This window comes from Melitaea cinxia, chromosome 4 (genome assembly GCF_905220565.1).
Source record: "Melitaea cinxia chromosome 4, ilMelCinx1.1, whole genome shotgun sequence".
Classification (NCBI taxonomy): domain Eukaryota; kingdom Metazoa; phylum Arthropoda; class Insecta; order Lepidoptera; family Nymphalidae; genus Melitaea; species Melitaea cinxia.
In genome coordinates, this window is record NC_059397.1 from 16,108,338 (window position 1) to 16,135,272 (window position 26,935).

The 26,935-nt window shown below is 40.8% G+C and overlaps 1 protein-coding gene across 1 annotated transcript; it reads right to left on the reverse strand.

Moving 5' to 3' along the window:
* LOC123670429 lies at positions 1-26,740 on the reverse strand. The gene is made up of 15 exons (XM_045603925.1): positions 26,717-26,740; positions 25,883-26,049; positions 25,353-25,541; positions 24,820-25,123; positions 23,708-23,966; positions 19,364-19,548; positions 17,513-17,761; positions 17,131-17,328; positions 14,806-14,944; positions 13,920-14,090; positions 11,425-11,576; positions 7,217-7,347; positions 5,939-6,072; positions 5,218-5,369; positions 1-4,635 (listed from the first exon to the last, which is right to left on the reverse strand). The coding sequence occupies exons 3-15, from the start codon at positions 25,517-25,519 to the stop codon at positions 1,780-1,782; spliced, it is 5,097 nt and encodes a 1,698-aa protein (XP_045459881.1). The 5' UTR covers positions 25,520-25,541; positions 25,883-26,049; positions 26,717-26,740; the 3' UTR covers positions 1-1,779.
* Between the last annotated feature and the right edge of the window lie 195 nt (positions 26,741-26,935).

Genomic DNA, 26,935 nt, shown 5'->3' on the forward strand with positions numbered 1-26,935 from the left:
TTAAACAAGGTACATATGTATTGTCAACAAAATTACATAGAAAAATAAATATTTGTCATGATTCAACATAGTATTAAGCCTTAAATATATGTTTAAAAACACAAATAAATAATACTCGTTGCGTACTACTACACAAAAATAAAATTTGTACATCTAGACAGCAAATTAATACGGTATTAAATACCTAACAACCGACTTAGTCGTTTGGAACTTTCAACCCAATATTCCAAAATAATACTGAGTAGATAATAAAAAAATTGCCTGTACGTTGGATTTATTGTGCCTCCGAAAACTTGTTACTATATGGACTTCTATGAAGCTCAAATTTTCCTAAGCAAAATGTAAATTAAAATCTAGAGCTGGCTTATACACTTGCCATGGTTTAACAAGGAGAAGGGACACGAGAAAGAAAATGATAAAAATTAAAATTGGGTGGCTGTATCGTGGACATGGCCGTGTGTTGTAGATCAATACGTCTTTAAACAGTGTAAACACTCTAATGAAGCACTATATCTACACAAAGTCTCATCTCAAAGTCCATTTTCTACACCGTGCCCTTTTCTTGTAAGTTAATTGAAAGTCTTTAATTCACTTCCTTTGCTCAATTGCTTATCTGTATTTTTGCATTTTAATATTTTATTAAGTGTTACAACACTGGAACATCTATTCAAATGACGTCGCTTGAAAGAGGTTTTTATTTATCAATAAGACCGCCTTATTTCGTTGCTTACGTTAATCTCCGTTGTTAAGTATTTTTAATTGTTGAATTTTACTATCTATAATAAGGTGTAAACAGCTATAATGGCGTCAGCGAGCGCAACAGTTTCTCAGTAATAATTGCATTCGGATTATATCTGCGGCTATTAGACATGTATAAAACAATGTACATAAACAGTTATCAGTTTTGACGCTATTAGAATTATTATGTTGAGACATAAACGGTTTTCTTACACGTAATGATGAATTCGAAATCAAATTTAAATTTCAACTAACTGTACCAGCTTTGTGTTTTTACGATTTTTAATAGTTAATTATACTCTATGTAAGGTATGGAAATTAAAAACACAAAGTAAATATTTTTCGGTCCTATAAGGCTTTGCCATAATTTGCCTATACACCACCAGTATTTAAGAACCTCAGTAAAACCTTATATATTTATAAAAATACTAATAAATAATAAAAGACAAATACGTATCGAGAACATATAAGAAAGTGGATATTGAATTATAATAGAGATTCGATACAAACACCGATTCAGAGGTATGGTAAATTTTCTTACTGGCCTTGGTGTTAGCGAGCACTGCACGATCGAACGCATTAAATTAAGATTTCACTAAGACTACAATTAGCTAAATAAATTAATTAAAATAAGTACTAAAAGAACACTGAACTGAAGTTAAGTCGATTTCTTGAAAAGACGAAATTATTACAAAAATCATTATTGTTCTTCTTAACAGAATATAAATAAACGCATCTGGACAAGAAATCTAGTCGATAGGATTTTTATTAATTTTTCCTGTTTTTTTTTTTTCAATTTTTATTATTATTATTTTTTTTTTTTATTCATTTGGTTACATGAAACGGCTAATTCATAATGTACAATAAATGTAAACCACATATTTAGTAATCACGTAGATTTTTTTTTGTATTTTATCTGTGCTTATTCACGTCAAAATTGCTTTACTTAATTATAAATCACAACAGTAATAGCTGCGAAAATTCCTCTAATAAACATAGCCTATATCGATAATGAAGCTCATGTAATGAACACGTATCGTATTACTTTTTCTTTTTACGCGCTTTCTTAGACTTAGATTGTTTTGTTGAAGGTATATTAACGTTAGGTGTTTCACAAGTCTTCTTTTCCTCTTTATCGCTATCGGTAGATAGCACTGGAGAAGCCAAATCATCGTCGGAAGATTTTTCCAACTCATCTTTGTCCCCTTCCAGCTTAACTTCTTGTGAAGTTATTTTATCACTTTCAATGACGCTAAAACCCTTCTCCTTTCTAGTTGAAACTCTCTCTATATCGATTAGGTTAAAGGAACTCGTCTCGATTGCTTTGGTCGTGGTTTCTTTGATGGAAGACAAAATGTCGTCTATATTGATTTTGCTAATTGGGCTAGACATTTTCGGATCGTTAGCATCTAGAAGACTATCTCGCATCACTTCAAGATCAAAATGATCCATGCCAAAATCCAAACGTTCTAAGGGCGGTAGTTCAGGAGAATCTGCATGATGTTCTTCGACGAAATTTAGTTCAGATGGAGCATCGCATTCAGCTACCATAATATCTGTTCGTTTACAGAGCTCTATCAACTTATCTTGCAGGGATATTTCTGTTTTCTTGTTTCGTTCCAGAACCGCAGCCTCGTCTTGTAATTCTTCTTTCTCTATATCAACTTTGAATTCTTCAACCTTCTTTGTTTTGGAAGCAGCAACTGAACTCCAAGATTTTACTGGTTGGTGCTTTTCGATCTTTTCGGTTTCGTGACTTTTCTTTTCTGGAAGTTGAGGTGACCTCTTGCTATGTTTGCTGCCTCTAGTTATTTGTATTTCTGGAAAATCATCTTCAGTTGTATTTATGACGTAGACTTCTTTTTCTTCTTTTTCAAATTTGTCTTTTTTATGTAAATCAAGTTTCGGCGAAGGTGATTTGCTTTTAACTGGTTTTGGAAAATCGGATAGTGAAGTATTTGGTTGCGGATCATTAATAAAATTAGTTTGTATGGTTTCGGGGACTAAGAATTCTCTACGCTTAGATTGCTTACCCGTCTCCTTTCCTTTACTGTTAGTGATTGACTGGGAAAATAATTTAATATCAGTCATAACTTCATCAGTGGGTTCAGTGTCCCTTTTCTTGCTATTCTTGTCAGGATCTTTCTCATATCTATTTTCAGCTAGTTTAACAATCTCTTCATTGTTATCTTTCCTTTCAGGCGTTCGACTTTTAGATGATCTTTGTTTTTTAGCCTTAGTAGATGAATAAGACGAGAAATCAACGCCTTCCATGGTAACTGAAATTGAAACTAAATCATCGCTTACTAATTGTTGCTTATCTTCAATTGCATGTATCTCAATAAAACTGTCTTCACCTTCTTTAACCTGTTGTTCATCAGTCTTTTTTGTTTTACGATTTTTCTTCGATTTTACTTTTGCTTCTTCAATTTTGCCTTCACTTGACAAGCGCGGTATATCTTTATTTGAAGTTTCTATCTTATCAGGTTCGCTTAAAAGCAGATCCCATGCTTGGTCCTCTGTTTTAATGTCATTTGTCGTCGAATCGAAGGCGGGTTTTGATAATCCTTTAGTGTTGGTCATAGGTTCTTCTGAAAACGTTGGCTTATCCTTTTCGGGAGCAATCGTAACTGGTTTAATAAGTTCTTTATCGTTTTCAGGAGCAATCGTGACTGGTTTAATAGGCTCTTTATCTATTTCAGGAGCCATGATGGCTGGGTTAATAGGTTCTTTATCCTTTTTGGGAGCAATCGGGACTGGTTTAATAGGTTCCTTATCCTTTTCGCGAGCAATCGTGACTGGTTTAATAGGTTCCTTATCCTTTTCGCGAGCAATCGTGACTGGTTTAATAGGTTCCTTATCCTTTTCGCGAGCAATCGTAACTAGTTTCATAACATCCTTATCCTTTTCAGGAACCATCATGGCTGGGTTAATAGGTTCCTTATCCTTTTTGGGAGCAATCGTGACTGGTTTAATAGGTTCGTTATCCTTTTCGGAAGCAATCGTGACTGGTTTAATAGATTCCTTTTCTTTTTTGGGAGCAATCGGGTCTGGTTCAATGAGTTCCTTATTTTTCTCAAGTGCAATGGGATTCGGTTTAATAGGTTCATCTACTATTTTTAAATTTTTATTATCTTTACGCGATTTAATACCTTTCGATACTGATACTTCTACAGATTGGTCAAGTTTCGGAGGCTCTTTTTCCTTTTTAGGCATATTAATATCTGCATCTCCTGACACACTCTCACCTGATCTAAAATTACTTGACTTTTTACTCTTAATACTAATTTCGCTAGCGGCACTATCTTTAACTGATTTGTTGGTGGGAGATCTCTTAACGCTAGGTCGAGCCACCGGCTGAATATCATCCGACGGTCGATTCGATTTTGGCAGTGATTTCGATCTATCCATTCTCTCAATCTCGACCGCCGTCGAGGCGCGCTCACACTCACTCTCACGCTTCGCATTTTCTCCGATTTCAAGATCTCTATTTACAAATTCCTTAACGCCTAAACTAAACATACTCGGCTCCGGCGCCGAATAGGGGTCCGGGTGCTGCTCGTAGTCGGGGCCGGACAGCTGCGCGGGGATGACGACATCCGTATTGAGCGGCAGCGGTTCGTCCTCGGGCGACAGGTCGCGCGGCGACACCGTCTGCACCGGGATGGTGGTGGCGGCGGGCAGAGGGCGCGCGTGCAGGGGCGGCGCGGGCGGGGGCGGCGCGGGCGCGCGCAGCACGGGCCGGAACGCCGCCTCGTCCGCGTTGCAGCGCGTGTGCGCGTCCGCGTCCAGCGGCGGCGCGCGCGCGGCCCGCGGCGGCGCCACCAGCGTGCCCTGCGGCGCCACGGCGCGCTCCACGCCGCCCCCCGGCCGCGCCTCCGGAGACCCCCCGCGCGCCTGCCCTATACCAAACCGAAGGCGACCACGTTAGTCTACTGATCTCCATCGTTTCCGATAAACTATCTACGATTTTGCCCACCGGGGAAATAATTTTGACGTTTCTGTCAAAACTCAATCGCCGGTATCGAAAACCTCAGATAGATAGAATAGTGAAAACGACCGTTAGAAGGAAGCGATGTAGCGAACGAGTTAATTTCGAAAGCCGAGAGGGAGTGTCGCGGGCGCCTTCGGCTTCGGTATAGAGCTGGCCGTGCGAGGGACGCGTCCCCTCGGGTGAAATGTTAATAAAGCTTTCTTCGGTCACCTCTCCGCTTGCGATGGTTCACTCTTGTGCACTACACCAGTGTTTCGCGATTGTGATGTGATGGCGTGATTAACGGCAGAGCGTTTTATAAATTCTCGAAAAAAAATAGCGCGCCGCATTTCATTTTCAAGCAATCGTTATATAAAAATAAATGATAGGACGTTATGGATGGGTATCAGTCAGACTTACCTGGACTGAACTTTTTTTATTTCGTGAGCCCAACACCAAAAAATTCACCATTTTCTAATCACCTTTAGTCAAAAAATAAATCATGCAAACGAATAAAGCATATACATACCGTGATCCTCCTTCATAGCCTCTGCTAGATCTTCCTTAAGTTGAACGTCGCACACGGACGTCGCTCGTCCCGTCTCCGCCAAGAGAGATTTGCGGCGGAAACTATCGGAAGGAGAGTGCTCGAGTGAACCTACAAACATTAATAACTAGTTTAAAAACCTTAACAAAGCTTCAACTTGCAGACATTTGGATGATAATTAGACAAATTGTGAACAATTCATCTTGAATATTTCAGAATATTTACTTAAAAATTATTTAAGGCACACAATTCACGATCACTTAAACCTTATAATAAAAACAAAGAAATTTACACCACTTGAAATGAAAATACACAATGAACACGAGACCCAAGATTTGTCCAAAGCACTCTTTCGCTTACCTAGCGATAAGACCGCCTTTGTGCATAATATTATTTTGTTAGTTTTATTTTTAAGATACATATGTATGTCAAATTGTATACACAATAAAGTATATTTCTTCTTCTTCTCTTTCTATATAATGAATCCTCGACCAATTCCAATGTGATCATCACCACGGAAAATTCATTAACTTGACGAAGCTGCTCTAGAATGGCGGAGGGAAGAGCACGGCTGAGGACGGCCGAGCACGGCTGAGCACGGCTGAGCACGCACAGGTGGAACGCGGTGACGTCCACAGCGGCGAGGCGGTGCGAGCGCGCGGCGGCGGAGGGCTACTCACTGGCGGAGCCCGAGTCGACGAGCACGGGCACGACGGGCCGCACGCCGGGCATGTTGACGGGCGGGGAGCGCGCGCCCAGCGCCGCGCCCGCGTCCACCTCCACCGCCTCCGCCTCCGACAGCGACGAGCTCGACCTGCGGCACGTACCTCATTTTCAACTTTTAAACTAGGATTCATTAATTATTTATAGGAGTGGTTATAGATCATTTACGATATATGTATATGTTAATGTCAATAGGGTATGTATTATTCTGAATCCATCGTGTTATCTAGCATAGCTGATATGTTTGTAACAATTTCATTGTGATCAATTCATGTACTTTTATTGTGAAAATTTAAGAAATACCCACCGTCCCACTGCCATTTATTACGTCAGTTGTATAAATATTTCTTTTTTTTTTTGTCACTAGGTCGGCAAACAAGCGTACAGCTCACTTGATGGTAAGCGATTACCGTAGCTTATAGACACCTGCAACACCAGAAGCATCGCAAGCGCGTTGCCGACCCAATCCCCAATCCCCCCAGGAGCTCTGGTCACCTTCCTCACCAACAGGAACACAATACTGCTTGAAAACAGTATTATTTTGCTGTGACCTTCTGTAAGGTCGAGGACCCCAGTCGGGCTGCTCCATATTTTGAGCAGGAAATGATCTATACATCTATACAAATAAATAAAATTCTGAGTGTCTGTTGGTAATAATAAAAAACCGCTTTTTACTAAATGCATATGGATGTATACCTACACGGTACATATAACAAAATAACATTTTTTCTCTGTCTATCTGTTTGTTCCGGCTAATCTATGAAACAGCTGAATTAATTTTGACGGGACTTTCGCTGGCAGATGGCTGATGTAATAAGGAGTAACTTAGGCTACTTTATTTTAGAAACTTATTTATTTTATAACTCTGCGAACTGAAAAATAACTTTTTTTGTTAAATTCCACACAGACGATGTCGCGAGCAAATCTAGTAAACTATTAAATTACTACAATAATCATACGGAAATATAAAGTAACTAAAAATTATGGCGAAAATATCTTACATCATTATGGAAAACAGCTGATACTATTCAAACAGCTGGATCGATTTTTTACCAAGCATAGCTAAGACCCACCAGAGGACACTAGACAATTTTAATTAGAACGTCAGTGACATTCTAATTAAAATTCACATCAAACTATATATGTTCGACGACTACGATGGACAGACAGAGACACAGTGAACATGGTGTCACACTTATTAGAATCGGGGTTGAAAGCAAGTGTGGAGATCGTACCCGTTGCAGTTGTAGGTCTTGAAGACGAACTGCGGGCCCATCCACAGGCGGCGGTGCGGGCCCGCGTGCGTCACGATCTCCACCTGCGACAGCCAGCGCTCCTCCTCGCTCATGCCGGGGTCGGCGCGCCGCTGGGGACACACACACATACACCTTGCCGTATACTACTACACTCCGTCACGTGGAACTTATCCCTAAAGTATTTTAATAATGGTAACCCTATTGCCTGAACGTACTTAATACTTTGAAAAATAAAGGATAAGCACAGCCATACAGTACAATTTTTAATCTATACACATGTAAGCGTCTTATATACAAAAAGTCAGTCAATTAAAAATAGTGGTCTAGCACATGACAGGTTTACTGGTATATGTGGTTTAATTTATTACCTCTACTCCATCCACCCTCTCTATCCACCCTATATATTTAATTTCAAAGTGTTTTGCTATATAAGAATCAGAGGTTTATACATAAAGATTACAAAACAGATTTCTAATATTGATTAAAATGTCTTAATTAGTGCAAGTATAATATATATTTGATTAAATATATATTTTTATTTTAATATTTATAATTTAAAAAAATGGAATCCTATAATATCAAAAATCAATATGCGATGAAGTTCGGTTCAACATAATAATAATATAGTTTGTTAAATCTGCTGAGCTATCAAACCTATTTTTTATTATTGTAAGTAAATCAAAATAACTAAACGCGCGAGTTTGTGTGTGCGTTAAGTTTCAAGCACGCACACATACTACAGTCAAGTAAGTACGTTTACTTTATACATAAATATGCGTATTAAATTTGTCGATATCAAACCTTCAGTACGGTTTATTAAAAACAGCTGCGTGGCAAAATAAAGCGACCTATAAATAAATAATATAGGAAAGTCGCCTATAAAAAATAGAACCATAGACACAATGCGAACGAAACCCTACGATTAAATTAGCTTATATATATATATATATATATATATATATATATATATATATATATATATAATAAATATATATATATACATCCAGATACATTTTTGGCGTCAAGCACAAACTGCGTTATTACGACGTCCCTCAGTTATGCTTACATTTTATATGTTTTTTCTGCGAATGTTGCTTATTTTTTTCATTTTAAATTCCGTGGGTTATATCAATTTCTTTAAATTTCTTTTTTGAGAATATTCTGCTTACAGTTGTGCCCAACCATTTATGAACCCCTTTCATGATACTTATGTTATTGCTTCCTCCATATATCCATATAGCCTCACTTAATGCACCGATTATTTAGCGTCCTATATAAGTAATGATGAAATGAGTGAGAAGTAAGCTGAAATGCGACGTTGCCAGTTTTCTAGTAGGTGTGATCTATCGTTAACTTAAGAAATAATTCTATTACGCTCGTTGAAATTTTAACATGTAACGGTCATAGGAACACCTCCAATTTTTCATCTTATAATAGCTCTCTTAATGAGTTGCAACATATATTTTATTTAGTCTTTTAACATTTTAATTATTGACGACGTAGCACATCATCAGAATAATAATATAATAAATAATTATTTATCGTTATGTCCATTTGTTATAAGTATTCTTTGCCGGTTCGTAGATTATGTCCACTTTCCTGCGAACCGTCAAAGAATAATAATAAATAATGTTCCCTTATCCTGCCACGGATACTTTCTGTACATTGAAGATATTTAAAAAAAGTGATACGGTCTATGAATACAGGTTACTGAATCGAACATTTTTGTTATATGTTTGTATGTGTCGTTGTGTCTTCATCACGCCAAAACAGCTAAACGGATTTCAAGTAATTTTAGAACATGGGTAACTGGGCATCCAAGAATACGAGGATATTATTATTTCTTCGTCGCTGACGAATCTTATAGGTTAATTAAGTTTTATAGCCACAAATAGTTGTGCTGCCTGCTTTTACAAACAACATATTATTATCATTTTCAATATAAAAATGTCTCACGGCTAAAATATTTTTATACAGACTAAATAGTCTAACTACTTAACTCTATTTCACTAGAATGATTTACCTAAGTCGTCGTCTGGCAAATTTAAACGTCGTCAAACAATATTTACTTATAAAATATAAAGTATATCTTTTAAGTAGGTTTCTAATTTTTTTTTAAGTGGATAACAATAGTTTATTAAACATTATACATATTTACAATTCACAACTTAAGAACTAAATATTTACAGATAGTTTTGGTATAAATCATGTCCGCGTGGAATCGTGTCAAGAATGCTGACAGCATTTTCTCGTTGAATCGCTATGCCGATTCTTTGGGCAAAAAAATGCACTAGCCCTCTTGTCACCAGTGGAGGCAATAAGGCGAAGAGTTATCTCATTTAAAAAAAGATTTAGCACTGCTACTCCAAGGTCCAAGTGTTTCGACTGCAAATGGCACAAAGATGTAATTTGAAATTAATGACGAATACTTGTGCCGTTTAATCGTTTCAGCTTTTTCCGCTGTGGCTCCCGCTTTTAAGGCTGTTTCCCTGACATGAGAAGGAGCAAGTGTGTCAACGCAGGTTGCGTCCCACAAAAGCGCCCGTCCCCTTTCCCAGGGAACCAACGTCAATCCATCAGGTCTCTTGCCATCATTGCGACTAATTCCAGTAGGCTCGATAAGAGCAGGAACGTCGATGGTGGCAAGAGCTTTTTTATGGTATCGTTTAGGGAACCGTGGCGGGAAAACCTACCTGAACTCTTGTTACAGGAAAGGCCGTGTAGTCCGAAAGAATCGACCTCTTTTCCGCACGGAGATCTGTGTTCAAAGCACAGTGGAGCTCCCAACCGGAGACCGAGAGCAATTCTAAAACTTTCATTGTCTAAAAGTGTCCCAAAGTTTTTTGACGGCATTGCGTGTAGCCTGGATTGGGTCAAAAGCCAGAACAGCTGCAAAAAAACTTCGTATCCTTAATAACAGTATGCGTCAAACTAACGTCCGTATATGTGTTACGTATTGCGTAGCCCTTACCTTATATACGGACGTCGTAAATCTGTATACCTACTATTCGAACCACTACATATTCGACGTCCATGACCAAACCGTCACTAAACAAAAAACACAAATTTTCAGTAGGGGCGCTCAGTAACCAAATAAAAAATCATTGCAAAAATGTATTAAATGTAACAGAACCTTTGTTTTTTCAGATTCAAAGACTGCTACCCAGCCTGGCTTCCATATTCATGCAAAAGAGTATAGATAATGTATATATATCTAATATATAAAATTCTCGTGTCGCGGTGTTTGTAGTTAAACTCCTCCGAAACGGCTTGACCGATTCTCATGAAATTTTTTGTGCATATTGGGTAGGTATGAGAATCGAACAACATCTATTTTTCATCCCCCTAAATGTTAAGGGTAGTCCACCCCTAAATTTAATTTTTAATTTTTAGATAAATTATTTTATTTTTTATTTTATTATGATTTGGCGTTGAAAAATACATACAACCCTATGTTTTCACCCTTCTACCACCAACCCCTATTTTAAAATAGCGTTTAGCGGCAAGACAACGTTTGCCGGGTCAGCTAGTTAACTTATAGAAATATTTTTATTTTTATGACAAAATAGTGTCACTTTTCCGTTTAATATGTAAATTCAATTCGTAAATTCGTTAAAGCCTCACTTTTTCCTTTTAAGTGTACTTTTATTTTATTTTACTACTTAAGCAGTATTTTGCAACCGAGCGTCAAATAAGCAGCGACACGTGCGTAGCAATTGTTTTTAAATGATTTGTTTTGACTTAATTGAATATTTCAAAACCTTCAAATACAGTCAGTTTGGCAACGTCGCAATAGGACGTCAAATAATCGGTTGTATCGGAAGAGTTTTAGCAGAGTATACGCTCTGTCGATATACGCGCTAGACTAGCGCTGCACCGTTGGTGCGGAATTTCGCGGAAGTTTTAGTTATACAAATGCAAATGTCTCAACGATTTTTTGGCTTCCGGCGATTTTTGTTGTACAGGTAGCTAGAGCCAAGAGGACTAATGGGACATCGATTAAAAAAGTGGCGTCCGATATGCGGACGTCTAAAGGAGGTGGACGCCAGTTTAGATGCATTTCGGCCCATGTGGGACGCCTAATTATTAGCAGGATGTATATATATATATATATATATATATATATATATATATATATATATATATATATATATATATATATATATATATATATAAAACATTCTTACCCGGTAACTCACTACTTGCAGTAAAGGATTCGAAGAGGGTAATGGAGCCAGCAGATCGGCTGCAGCGGAAGGACGTTGTAACGGCCACTGCGCTATCGGTTCCACATCTAATTCAATGGGAGATTCGTCGCATACTTTTTCCTTTGGCACACCTGAGTAAAAAAGATGTAACAATTAACAAAAAAAAATTAGAGTATATATAATCTTCCTCAGAGAGGTGGAGAATTACGTTTATCTAAATGTAACAATCATTTTATTTTCTGGTAAATTTCTTATGAAAACTGTATGATTGAAAATTGAATATACTAGGTACGCACAATACAGTACGAAGACAAGAGATACTAAATTACAAGCCGTCTCCTACCATCCATTGAATAAAAAGCATTTAGCCATCAAATGACACATTACAAGTTTCCAATTATTCTGTTTGATTTCATTGAGATAAAAATTAATTTCAATCCCAGGGTAGCTAAACCTTTGGTACTTAATTAATATCTCTATTAAAAATACATTATTTAATGACTTTATGACTTATGACGAAATCGCTACCACCAACTTGATTAGTATACATCGTACACGAATCGCAAAGTAAAATGTGTGGAACTCCTGCGCGATACATCAAACACTCTCCAACGCCAAACACTCAAGATCTTTGTCTTCTCGCAGATCGCTGCTGTGTGTATCAGCCATTGAGCAGTCAGGGCAGGTCGCGAGGCACACAGAACGGACGGGGCACTCACTGCGGGCGGGGCGCGGGTGCAGCGCCAGGTGCAGCAGCGTGCCGCTGGCCGCCACGAGGTACAGCGGCACGGAGGCGGCGCGGGTCGCTAGGCACACTGAACGGACGGGGCACTCACTGCGGGCGGGGCGCGGGTGCAGCGCCAGGTGCAGCAGCGTGCCGCTGGCCGCCACGAGGTACAGCGGCACGGAGGCGGCGCGGGTCGCTAGGCACACTGAACGGACGGGGCACTCACTGCGGGCGGGGCGCGGGTGCAGCGCCAGGTGCAGCAGCGTGCCGCTGGCCGCCACGAGGTACAGCGGCACGGAGGCGGCGCGGGTCGCTAGGCACACTGAACGGACGGGGCACTCACTGCGGGCGGGGCGCGGGTGCAGCGCCAGGTGCAGCAGCGTGCCGCTGGCCGCCACGAGGTACAGCGGCACGGAGGCGGCGCGGGTCGCTAGGCACACTGAACGGACGGGGCACTCACTGCGGGCGGGGCGCGGGTGCAGCGCCAGGTGCAGCAGCGTGCCGCTGGCCGCCACGAGGTACAGCGGCACGGAGGCGGCGCGGGTCGCTAGGCACACTGAACGGACGGGGCACTCACTGCGGGCGGGGCGCGGGTGCAGCGCCAGGTGCAGCAGCGTGCCGCTGGCCGCCACGAGGTACAGCGGCACGGAGGCGGCGCGGGTCGCTAGGCACACTGAACGGACGGGGCACTCACTGCGGGCGGGGCGCGGGTGCAGCGCCAGGTGCAGCAGCGTGCCGCTGGCCGCCACGAGGTACAGCGGCACGGAGGCGGCGCGGGTCGCTAGGCACACTGAACGGACGGGGCACTCACTGCGGGCGGGGCGCGGGTGCAGCGCCAGGTGCAGCAGCGTGCCGCTGGCCGCCACGAGGTACAGCGGCACGGAGGCGGCGCGGGTCGCTAGGCACACTGAACGGACGGGGCACTCACTGCGGGCGGGGCGCGGGTGCAGCGCCAGGTGCAGCAGCGTGCCGCTGGCCGCCACGAGGTACAGCGGCACGGAGGCGGCGCGGGTCGCTAGGCACACTGAACGGACGGGGCACTCACTGCGGGCGGGGCGCGGGTGCAGCGCCAGGTGCAGCAGCGTGCCGCTGGCCGCCACGAGGTACAGCGGCACGGAGGCGGCGCGGGTCGCTAGGCACACTGAACGGACGGGGCACTCACTGCGGGCGGGGCGCGGGTGCAGCGCCAGGTGCAGCAGCGTGCCGCTGGCCGCCACGAGGTACAGCGGCACGGAGGCGGCGCGGGTCGCTAGGCACACTGAACGGACGGGGCACTCACTGCGGGCGGGGCGCGGGTGCAGCGCCAGGTGCAGCAGCGTGCCGCTGGCCGCCACGAGGTACAGCGGCACGGAGGCGGCGCGGGTCGCTAGGCACACTGAACGGACGGGGCACTCACTGCGGGCGGGGCGCGGGTGCAGCGCCAGGTGCAGCAGCGTGCCGCTGGCCGCCACGAGGTACAGCGGCACGGAGGCGGCGCGGGTCGCTAGGCACACTGAACGGACGGGGCACTCACTGCGGGCGGGGCGCGGGTGCAGCGCCAGGTGCAGCAGCGTGCCGCTGGCCGCCACGAGGTACAGCGGCACGGAGGCGGCGCGGGTCGCTAGGCACACTGAACGGACGGGGCACTCACTGCGGGCGGGGCGCGGGTGCAGCGCCAGGTGCAGCAGCGTGCCGCTGGCCGCCACGAGGTACAGCGGCACGGAGGCGGCGCGGGTCGCTAGGCACACTGAACGGACGGGGCACTCACTGCGGGCGGGGCGCGGGTGCAGCGCCAGGTGCAGCAGCGTGCCGCTGGCCGCCACGAGGTACAGCGGCACGGAGGCGGCGCGGCCGGCGGTCCCGCTCACACCGAAGCAAGCGCGCGCCAGCAGCGGCGCTGCTCCGCTCTCCTCGGACAATGACGACAGCCGCTGGCGACCTGCCGATAGAAGACCGTACTTTAATTTTGAAAGAAATCTATAGAATATTTTACAATTATAATTTTAAGTCTCGCAAACTGTTAATACTCGCGGCTGCGGCAAATGCAAGTGACACGTGCCACGATATATTATTTGTTTAAAAAGCACGTGTTGCGATTATCCACGCTTATTGCGATAGTAATAAGACATGCAGTTTATTAAACAATTTTTAATATCATATCAAAAATCGACCGTTCCAGTAAAAATTTCGATCTAGCGGTTACATCGTTCCATAGCTTAATTGGCTAAAGCACCGAGACGGTAAGTCGGAGATGCAGGTTCGATCCCCGCTGGAACGGTCAATTTTTGATATGATATTAAAAATTGTTTAGAATTTCCTCATGTGTGGGTAAATAAATCATACAAATGCAGTTTATTATACAACAATTGAAACAAATTTAAAATATATACATTTATTTATAACGAGAACAGAATAATAAAAAAAAGTATCCAATATGTCCAAGTATGTAAAAAACTAGTTTGGCATAGATTTTAAATTGATAAAGATATTATATATTATTAACCTAAAAATTTCATTAATTTAAAACCAGTTTAATAATACAAAAAATAACAACAGATAAAGTTCATCCATATCATACATGTATTATATATACCGCCTGGTATTGGCACCGGATAAAGTCAATATAAAAAACTCATTTCAAATGAGTCACTTACCTGAGCTAGTGCGTGTGATGGTGTGCGTGGGTAGGTGCGTCGGGCGCAACTGCGCCAGCGGGATTGTGGTGTGCGGTAGCGGGTAGGGCGGCAGCCGAGGATTAGGAAACCAGGCACCGGGACCCGCACCATCCAGCACCTGTGATAGACCACCATAATAACATTAGTGACGCAAACATGCAAAAAGTATCTATTTTCTCAAATTCTTACACAAATAAAAATATATTTCAACAAAATTTTAAGGTAATCTTTAAAAAGTATAAGATATTCTCTGTTTATAATTGAAATCGGGTAACTAAAATTTACAATTTTCAAAAAAAAAAATGGGCAGGCCGGCGGAGCGGTGGAAGCGCGACAGGCGGTTGACGACGCGCGGGGCCGTGTGCGTGCGCACGCCGCACTCACTGTTTGTGTGTTACATGTAGCGAGCTGTTACTGACGGGGCTGTGCGCAGCGGGCTGCGCGTGTATGGGCAGGCCGGCGGAGCGGTGGAAGCGCGACAGGCGGTTGACGACGCGCGGGGCCGTGTGCGTGCGCACGCCGCACTCATTGTTTGTGTGTTACATGTAGCGAGCTGTTACTGACGGGGCTGTGCGCAGCGGGCTGCGCGTGTATGGGCAGGCCGGCGGAGCGGTGGAAGCGCGACAGGCGGTTGACGACGCGCGGGGCCGTGTGCGTGCGCACGCCGCACTCACTGTTTGTGTGTTACATGTAGCGAGCTGTTACTGACGGGGCTGTGCGCAGCGGGCTGCGCGTGTATGGGCAGGCCGGCGGAGCGGTGGAAGCGCGACAGGCGGTTGACGACGCGCGGGGCCGTGTGCGTGCGCACGCCGCACTCATTGTTTGTGTGTTACATGTAGCGAGCTGTTACTGACGGGGCTGTGCGCAGCGGGCTGCGCGTGTATGGGCAGGCCGGCGGAGCGGTGGAAGCGCGACAGGCGGTTGACGACGCGCGGGGCCGTGTGCGTGCGCACGCCGCACTCACTGTTTGTGTGTTACATGTAGCGAGCTGTTACTGACGGGGCTGTGCGCAGCGGGCTGCGCGTGTATGGGCAGGCCGGCGGAGCGGTGGAAGCGCGACAGGCGGTTGACGACGCGCGGGGCCGTGTGCGTGCGCACGCCGCACTCATTGTTTGTGTGTTACATGTAGCGAGCTGTTACTGACGGGGCTGTGCGCAGCGGGCTGCGCGTGTATGGGCAGGCCGGCGGAGCGGTGGAAGCGCGACAGGCGGTTGACGACGCGCGGGGCCGTGTGCGTGCGCACGCCGCACTCACTGTTTGTGTGTTACATGTAGCGAGCTGTTACTGACGGGGCTGTGCGCAGCGGGCTGCGCGTGTATGGGCAGGCCGGCGGAGCGGTGGAAGCGCGACAGGCGGTTGACGACGCGCGGGGCCGTGTGCGTGCGCACGCCGCACTCATTGTTTGTGTGTTACATGTAGCGAGCTGTTACTGACGGGGCTGTGCGCAGCGGGCTGCGCGTGTATGGGCAGGCCGGCGGAGCGGTGGAAGCGCGACAGGCGGTTGACGACGCGCGGGGCCGTGTGCGTGCGCACGCCGCACTCACTGTTTGTGTGTTACATGTAGCGAGCTGTTACTGACGGGGCTGTGCGCAGCGGGCTGCGCGTGTATGGGCAGGCCGGCGGAGCGGTGGAAGCGCGACAGGCGGTTGACGACGCGCGGGGCCGTGTGCGTGCGCACGCCGCACTCATTGTTTGTGTGTTACATGTAGCGAGCTGTTACTGACGGGGCTGTGCGCAGCGGGCTGCGCGTGTATGGGCAGGCCGGCGGAGCGGTGGAAGCGCGACAGGCGGTTGACGACGCGCGGGGCCGTGTGCGTGCGCACGCCGCACTCACTGTTTGTGTGTTACATGTAGCGAGCTGTTACTGACGGGGCTGTGCGCAGCGGGCTGCGCGTGTATGGGCAGGCCGGCGGAGCGGTGGAAGCGCGACAGGCGGTTGACGACGCGCGGGGCCGTGTGCGTGCGCACGCCGCACTCATTGTTTGTGTGTTACATGTAGCGAGCTGTTACTGACGGGGCTGTGCGCAGCGGGCTGCGCGTGTATGGGCAGGCCGGCGGAGCGGTGGAAGCGCGACAGGCGGTTGACGACGCGCGGGGCCGTGTGCGTGCGCACGCCGCACTCACTGTTTGTGTGTTACATGTAGCGAGCTGTTACTGACGGGGCTGTGCGCAGCGGGCTGCGCGTGTATGGGCAGGCCGGCGGAGCGGTGGAAGCGCGACAGGCGGTTGACGACGCGCGGGGCCGTGTGCGTGCGCACGCCGCACTCACTGTTTGTGTGTTACATGTAGCGAGCTGTTACTGACGGGGCTGTGCGCAGCGGGCTGCGCGTGTATGGGCAGGCCGGCGGAGCGGTGGAAGCGCGACAGGCGGTTGACGACGCGCGGGGCCGTGTGCGTGCGCACGCCGCACGCGCCCCCGTACGCGCTGAGCGCGAACACGTGCGTCGTGCCGCGCAGCGTCGACACTGCCGCCCAGCGGGAGTCGCCCGAGATCGCTATATCCTGCACACAAAATAATATAAATTCTAACACTGTTACTGAACTTATATAGAGTAAAAGTGGAAAAATGTTTTAAAAAAGTTACTAGTGTATGTTACTTTTCTATGTAAGTAATGTTTATTTATTTTTTAAATCTCAACGTTCTGAAAGACATTGTGAAACGTTTGTTATTCAAAAAAAAACCAACCTGCACTTTGGCGGTTGTATCTCCTCTGTGCAATATATACAAGTGGTGAACAGACGCAAGGCTGGGTCCACAAGGATGAGGGTTAATACGGAATACGTGAAAATCGTGTCCACGCCTATCCGCTGTGACCAACAACATGCCACTAGGATCAAACTTCAGAGCGATAATAGCCTCTGAGTGAGCTATGAAATGAGCGACGATCGGGTCGCAAGGATCTTCGCAGTCCTGATTGTCCTCATCTTCGTTATCCTGAAAATGTTTAGATTAAATATATAATATTGATAATATTCAAATGTATTATACATCAATTCATCAATTTCAATTATATATGGACACTCAAAGATACATTACGCATGGACGCAAGAAAAATCATACGCACTTACGTATACAGCACACAGAGCCACAAATCCCAGACTTGCAAGAACAAATACACACCAACAAGTACATATACGCACATGCTCACCAACACGACCACTTAAATTCTATTTTTTTTAAAGTCTTATTTAGTAAACAAATATGGGAGTACTTCCGACCACAGACAATAGAGTAATATTGTAAGCTTAGTAAGTGACACAAAGAGCATATGAATATGAACAATATTGATAAGTCAAGACGAAAGTAAAATTCATTTTTATGTTCAAATATTTAACGATACCATATTGCTAGAATTATTGCAAAACCTGATAATATATTGAATATTTTTGCTAAGAATTAGTAGAGGTACAGAATTACGAAAAAATATATATATAAATCGAGTATCTTTATAAAAGACAACAAATTATTTATATTTCGTTTATGTAAAATGATCGGTAAAAAAGACGTCGGCCTTTGTCGAGAAAAAAAGTCGAACCTATTCATATTATTGTCACATTATTTGTATTTACTATAAATAAAACCTTGCGCCGGCGGCACACTCCTCTAACACCTAAAAAAGGAATAATAACATTGTTCTCCACGAAGCTCTCATTGGGTAATCCTAAGTCTCTTCCTAAAGTCTCAAAAAAAAATCTGTGAACTAAAGTAAACTTTTATGCCATTTCTATGTGGTATACTTTAATATTATATGGAATAGCGTTAAAAATGTTCAGGGTGAAATTGATATTCAGAAATATTCATAATGTAAAAAAGATTGATATTTGCAATATTTTGTATGCATTTTTTTGTGCTCAACATAAAAAAAAGAAAAAAAAAATTAATAACAAAAACAAAATATTAACAAATCGCTTTACGGTAACATTATAAAACAAATTATAATTCGTGAAAATTTAAAATATAGGTAAAGAACATGGCCTATTTTAACGCTCATGCTGTTCATTCACTTATACTCATTCACCTCTAAAAATATTATGACCACATCCCTATTTATTTGCCTTTTAGAAAAAGATATTGAAATGTCATATTCAAAAATATTAGTTATCTGTACTCTCGGAATTCGTATTTTATATAGTAGTTTTTATGTGTTTAAAATGATAAATTGATATTTGTTTTTAGTGAAATAAATAGTAAATGGAGTTTTACAAATGTCCGTAAAGTAACGTATTGTGAAAGTGAGGGATAAATGCGGAAATAACGTGAATTACGATTGACAGGTTTGTTTACCAAATAAGACTCTTTCAAAAAAACGGAATATACGCACACTAGTATACTCGACACAGGCACTCATACACGCAGCGCGATACGCTCACACAAAGGCACACACACGCCAACAAGCTCACTTACGAGCACTGACATACCTGACATGGGCAACTAAGCATACCTGACACGGGTACTTGAAAACTCACATTCCACGGATGTACTTACACAAGTACACGCACACACACACAGTTGTTTAGTACAGAGCAGGTCATTCACCTCAATGTCCAATATGGTGACGACGCCCGGCTGCTGAAGATCGGCGTTTGGTGGCGAAGGCGACTGTGACGTACTGCGTCCACCGGCTAAACTGTGGGCCACACTCTCGCCAAGGCCACGTAAGCCTTTACTAAGAGATTTTGCGGCGTGAAGGACCGTCGCTGTGTAGCTTGTAACACCTTCACCTGGAGACAATATTAACTTCATCAAAACTATTACTCAAAAAAAAAAATCTTGCGTGCTTCAGCCTTTAATATCCCACTACTAGTCATAGGCCTCTTTCCCCATGTAGGAGAAGGATCAGAGCTTAATTCACCACGCTGCTCCAATGCGGGTTGGCGGATATATTTCCTACTATGAGTAACGATCGCTATCAGGTGTACATGATAACAACCGGGACCGACGGCTTAACGTGCTCTCCGAGGCACGGTGGGGTCCCACAAGGACTGCAAAAAATTAATCGTGTGTAACAAAACTAGAGCCTGTATAAAATGGCCTTTAAGGTTTTATTAGATATTGTTATATAGTTATTATACGTTGTAGATCAATGAAAAATACTCAAAATGACATTAAATTCATAATAAGTACGCTAATTTTTTTTAAATACTAATTTAACATGTGTTAACATTCAGTGACATGATTTAACAATCATGTCACTTTTTTAGACACATGCATGTTAAAAAATTATTACGCGATGAAAACCTAACTGATCAATTGGTTGATTTTAGAAGTGTTTAGTTTGACAAAGTGACGTTACTCTAAATCCAATATGGCGGTTTTGTAAAGAGTGTGAACTTACCGTTTTATGATTACCTACAATATGGGTATTAAAAGAATGTGCTTTCTCAGAGTAACTCGAAAAAATTAAGTGATGTTACTCTAAATCCAATATGGCGAACTTCTAAGGGTAGCAGACTAAGCTTTTAAATTTTCCTACAATATGAGTATCAAATTAAAGGATCTGCTAAAAATAACTGACTGAGAAACCTGTCGAACGATAACTAAAAAATAAAAAATAAATTAAAGTAAAACTTTTTAAAAAACAAGCTTTTATTTTAAATACGCTCAAAAGAATAAAATAAACTTTTCCTTTAAAACGTTTAATTTATGTGATATAAAAGCTTGTCGCTAAAATTTACCTACGTATATAAATAATTAAATTAAATAACATGATCAAATTGATTTTAATTTTTTTACTTTCAAACAAAGTAAATACGAGTATGAGTTATATTGAATCTCGCGTGGTGTTCGTTGTGTACTAAACACTTTTAAACAGACTTCCAAAAAAGGAGGAGGTTCTCAATTCGACTGTATTTATGTATGTTACATCAGAACTTTTGACCGTGTGGACCGATTTCGACAATTTTTTTTTAATCGAAAGGTGGTGTGTGTCAATTGGTCTCATTTAAATTTATTTGAGATCTAATAACACTTACTTTTACGAGTTATATCTAATAATGCGTTTTTACTTGACGCTTTTTTCGTCGACCTACGTTGTATTTATACCGCATAACTTTCTACTGGATGTACCGATTTTGATAATTCTTTTTTTGTTAGAAGGGAGATATCCCTGTTGATCCTTTTTTTAAGTCGTTTAAAAAGAAATATTTTTATAGCATTTCGTAAGCAAAATAAATAATTGTATTTTTTAAAAGTCAATAACTTCTAAGATGACTTATATTTATTAAGTACTCACCGACAGATTACATACTTAATTTTATGAATATAGGTAAAAAACGCAATAATGCATCCAAAGATAAAAAATAGTATTTTATATTGCTCCTCAAATTAATATTATTTATTAGTGATGCAACTACTTCAATTAATTGATCTACTTTGTTCTAAAGTTAATTATTTAATCACGATACTTTGTTCTGTTAAACACAAGAAACATAAATAATATTCACTCAACTGAAAACTTAATTGCTATCAATATCCACCTGTTCATACAACAATAATGTTACTTAAATGTTGCTTAATAAATAATTCAATATAAATTATGAAGCAGTCATGAATACAAGTTTTTTTTTTTCTTTTTTTTTTTTCTTTTAAAATAGATACGTATAACACCTTTGTGTCACAAAATTTGTTTCGTCATAATATGTGTAGGTAAGACGTTTTATTATTGTAGCACTGATCATAATATGAAATGATAATGATGATAATGATGATCATATTTCGTCGATAAGAATTGTTGTCTTAATTTCATTATTACTCTCCAAAAAAAAAAAATCTAAACGTTCTAAGTTTACTATTAAATCGAGTTTTAAGAATTTGACAGAACAAACTATACACAGAGATAACTAATATAGGTACTTCCATTTTCATTCAATTATTACTACGCAGACGTAATCGGGAGGAAAGTGTAATTAAATTTTATTTTATTATATTTAACATACATAAACGATCGACGATTCGTAACTTAACAAAAACTTTAACAACCTAATGCACAACCTAGGAGAAGTAAGCAGGATTATTATTTACAACTGTGGCAACGACTCAAAATATAAGTAAGTAAAAGTATTCAAAATACTTAATGAAGTTTTGCTATAAGATTTCTTTAAAATAAAACACACACAAACACACACATAACAAATATTAACATACCTACACTATTACTACATATTTTTTTTATTTACGTTAAAACGAAAAATACACTGCACTGCTGCAATCAGTTTTAAGGTCATTCGAAGCTATTAGCCTCTATAACCAATCGATAAAGACAAAGGAAATGCATTTATATAATGTGTTACTGTATTGTAACAATTTGTAAGTATTCTGATTATTTTTCTTTTATCAAAAAACTAGTAAGTTTTCAATTTCTGTATTTTTTTTTTTTTTTTTTTTTTTTTTGTTATCTCAACTTTTGCTAGGTGTAAAACTTTGATATTTTTCAAGTTTCGAATTTGATCAGATCTGACGAGCAATTTTTGAGTTATCCCTAATAATGCTTTTTTAATTTACTAGTACCTGGGTGACCGAGCTTAGCTCGGTATTTTTAGTAAATCGTGTGTTTTGGAAATCATATTTAAATAGGAATTACATAATGATAAAATATGAATAATATTTTTCGATTTTACCGACATAATAATAAAAAATATGAATTGACTATTTAAATAAAAAATAACGAGTGCAATTAGAAAAAAAAGTATATGATTTTTTTCAACTACCTACGTTGAATTACTTATCGATTATAATTGAAATCGTTTTTTTTTTTTCAACACAATTATAATGAAAAGGATTTGTACTATGTTTCTCCTCCAATACTATACACAGTAAATGATATATTTTCGTATTTAAAATATTAATGTTAAACAACTCATCCAGTTTTGTCATTTAACCTTTCAATGCTAAAAATTTATTAACCAGAATAGACAAAAAGTGCAAAATTCAGTTGTTAAATTATAAATTAGTACAACGAAATATTGCAAGTTATTTGCAACAAAAAAATTAATTCGTACAATCGAAAGGACAGCTCAATTCTTAAGTTTTGTTTATTATCATTGTTAAATGAGTACGTAATTTCGTTATATTCTGTTTATTCTAAGTGTAATTGTCAAAATCGTCTGTTCTATTTTGGCACTAGTAAAAGACATGAAATTAAATTATTATGAATAATTGTAAAATTAATTTTAGTATCAAGTTTTGTGCTGGCGAATAGGGTTTCAATCCCCGTATATGGCAAACGTTTGTTAAGCCATACAGACGTTTGCCGTAGTTTGAATATTTGTCCTTGTGTATATAATGTTTACGGACTCCTCAAACAGAAGTAAATCTTATTTATGTAAGTATGGAGAATTTATTTTACTTTGTAACGGTTGAGCATTTCATGGCTGTGTGGTTACAGCCACGCCTTCTCTTCCCGTTGGTGTCGTAAGAAGCGACTTAGGGATAACACAGTTCCACTATCACCTTGAAACTTAAAAAGCCCACCGATGGCGGGATAACTGTCCTACTGCTGGCTTTGAAATACACAGGACGAAGACGGGCAGCAGCGTCTTCGGTGCGACAAAGCCAGCTCTGCGGTTACCAACCCGCCTACCCAGCGACTATTGGCAAAACACTTGAGTTCACGACACGAGGCACAGTTCATTTTTGGCGCAAACTTGTGAAGGCCTATGTCCAGCAGTGGACAGCGATAGGCTGATGTGTGTATGAGTGTGTGTGTGTGTGTGTGTGTGTGTGTGTGTGTGTGTGTGTGTGTGTGTGTGTGTGTGTGTGTGTGTGTGTGTGTGTGTGTGTGTGTGTGTGTGAGTGTGAGTGTGTGTGTGAACATTTCATAACATCAAAATCAACTACAATATCTAATAACTAAGTATAGAAGTTAAGCTAAATATAACTTACTTTCACAACCCCCACTGCTACGTTTGGAAGGATTAAGTTTCTTATCAGCATACGCCAGCCAGCGGTCCCCCAGTGCCAGTGGGTTGTTAGGAGCAGTCCCACCCAGTGGACAAGGACACGGGTAACAGGTGGTTATAGCGAGACGATCCTCTAAAGTGGCCGCGTCGAACACAGCGAACCGTTCAGAAAATGATACAACCAAGGAACGCTTGTTCGCTAACACGTCTAAGACTGGATTCTTGAATTTTATGTTCTTCACCTGTTGGAAATTAATATATGTATTAAATAGTGAGAAAATATGATACAGTATATATCATATTTATGTCAAGATAAAGAACATAGTTAAAATAGTTCAGTTATTGTTTTCTAATGGTAATGCGAATTTCACTCATTATAATGAAACAACTTTTTCGGATTTTTTTCATGGTTTATTACGTTTTTAACATTTTTGACGTTTCGGAAACTTTACAGCAGTCATAGTCGCGGAGGGCTCCTCTCGTAAATCCGAAAAAGTTGTTTCATTATAATAATGGTTTAGTTGTTAAAAATCATACCAGACAGTCACACAGATTTTTTTAAATGTTCTATTCAAAATCTGTTATATTTTTTAAATATAATAAAGTTAGATACTTCAAATGGTTGATATTTAAGAAAAAGAAATCGAGAAAACTGACAATTCTAGAAAAAATTATAATTATGAACCTGTGGTTGACCAATGTGATGAATTAAACCCTTTTTCAATTGAGAAAAGGTCTTAAAAGGTTGCTCAATAATGGGGCAGACAGTCATTCATTCATCCATTCATTCATTCAGCCATGTCTTACAGTATAATAATCTAACATATATAGCATCTATATGATTTTATTTTTGTGTTACCCACACATTAGGAAATTCTAAACATTTTTTAATATCTTATCAAAAATCGACCGTTCCAGCGTTCGATCCGTTTCGATCGTTCGCTTAGACCGAATATAAAATCATCATATCAAGAATTTCGTTCTATAGCTTAATTGGCTAAAGCACCAACACCGTCAGTCGGAGATGCAGGTTCGATCCCCGCTGGAACGGTCGATTTTTGATATGATATTAAAAAATATATAGCATCTACTAACCTGCTCACCACCTCTTATGGATATAAAACTCAATGAGCAGAAAGGAGGTCCAGGGCTCGCAGAATCACATAATGCAATGAGGGGACGCTTCGAAGCGAAGCAGTCGCCGTGCTGCGGAGTGGGCAGTATACGGAGCACCCTCACTTGACCTTGTCTCCACGATAATACCTCTTGAGCCGCCCCCGTAGGATTTATGAGCCAAACTTGCACCCCGGAACCATAGCCAAGTATTAGGAGCAATGGTGGTACATCATTATCACTATCTCCTTCAGGTGTAGGTTCATTTATATCTGCTGTTTCGAACCTGTTTTAAACACAAAACATTGAACAATTAAAATAACTATTTGCTCCGATTACCTATGTGTTTCATGTTGTCAATATTTCTATGGATAGGGGTTGTCTATAAGAGATTTTACTATTAGCGATAAGACGGCTTTTGCTCTTTGTTAAGTTAGAATATAATCATTAAAAATAATACAGAAAAAAGTAAGTCCCTATGTGATGGATACAAAAACATAATTATAATTAAATACCTTGCCCACTGTATAACGTCCCTTGGATCAACAGTGGATGAAGAAGAGAGTGTAACGTCATTAATGAACCCGGAGACCGCGTCGATGATGCTACGGTCGCTCGGAGGCTGTGAGGGCACAATTAAAGGCCCGCCAGAGCGAGCGTGCCGCGGCGACTCCGCTGACATGGTGTGGAATGATTTCTGCCTTCTGGTTACAAAGAAATTGACACTAACATAATGAATTTGAATTATATGCAAACCTGATAACAATAATGAAAATACCTTCAAAATATATATTTTTTAATATTGTTATATTTATGTGTAAAATATTATCTTTTTGGCTTTTTTTTATTAAGACGTCTCAAGTTACTGATAAACAGTATAAACAACTTGTTTGTTAGATAAAAATGTAACAACAAACTTATGCTAATATACATTTTTGCAAACCTATTCAAGGTTCTTATTACCAAAAAAATAATATTAACTTATATAATAAAAAAGGAAAAAGATGTTGCATACTAAACTTTAAGATATAAATGAATTACATACCTTTGTATCAATAAACTCCTACTTTCTTGGCTTAAATATTAATAAAACTATAGTTTTAGTGAGTTACTATACTCAAATGCTTAAGGAAAGGTGGCTTGACTACTAGTACTTTTTATAAAACTCTGCAAAAGTTTTATAAAAAATACTAGTAGTTCTTTGTAGGAACGCTGACGAAAAAGAACAAGAAATTTTCTATAGTCAACACTTTCTAAAAAGTACCCACATTTTATTAATAAAATTATTTTTTAAATTTCAATAGTTAATATGGTAACTCTATAAAGTTGGCAATAGATAAACGTAAGTAGATAGTAAGTAGATAGTTTGTACAACTGAAGCTATAAGCATATGTACCTACTTTGTTACCATAATACTGAAGTCACAAAAAAACAATTATGTGCATGAATTCATAACATGAGAATGAGAAAAGTCTAAGTGTGTTATTTAGTTTTATTTTTAAGTAGCATTAAAATGTTTACCTATGTAAAAAGAATAAAGCAATAAAATTGTAATTCCAAAATATTTTGTCTTGTTGCATTTGAAATATTCAATTTATTTATTTCTTAAAATTTAAATCAGGAAAATACAAAATAATTATTTTCCAAATAAGTAAGTCTTATATACCTACTTATTGCATAATTTTACAAAAACAAAACAATGTCAAATTTGTATAGATTACATAATTCGAAAAAATAAACAATGTCATTACTCATTTTCAAATTTAGAATTCACTTAGGAAAAAAATCTCTCAAACAGCTGTTATTGGCGTAATAAATTTGTTACGCGTATGGCGTAGGCGTATGCTAGTGCACCATAATTTGTATTCAAAGTTCAAACCTTAGGGATAGAGGACAAAGGAAATCGATGCAGCTTGAATCACTCGAGTACTATTTTAGTTAGTTTTTATTGTATGATTGTATAGTTAGCCAATACTATCTGTGAATGGATGTTTCCTAACTTACCTGAATTATAAAAAATATTCTCATTTTAATTCCATCTCTGAAAATGGTGCAATTGCGTCGTTTTTACTGGCAGTCGAAAATAATGACGTCACAA

Coding starts and splice junctions, on each gene's coding strand:
- LOC123670429 (XM_045603925.1), bottom strand. CDS start 25,519: ATGTCAGCGGAGTCGCCGCGGCACGCTCGCTCTGGCGGGCCTTTAATT. Junction 14,945..17,130: donor AGCCCGCTGCGCACAGCCCC/GTCAGTAACAGC, acceptor GGTCTATCACAG/GTGCTGGATGGTGCGGGTCC. Junction 14,091..14,805: donor CATCACACGCACTAGCTCAG/GTAAGTGACTCA, acceptor TTCTATCGGCAG/GTCGCCAGCGGCTGTCGTCA.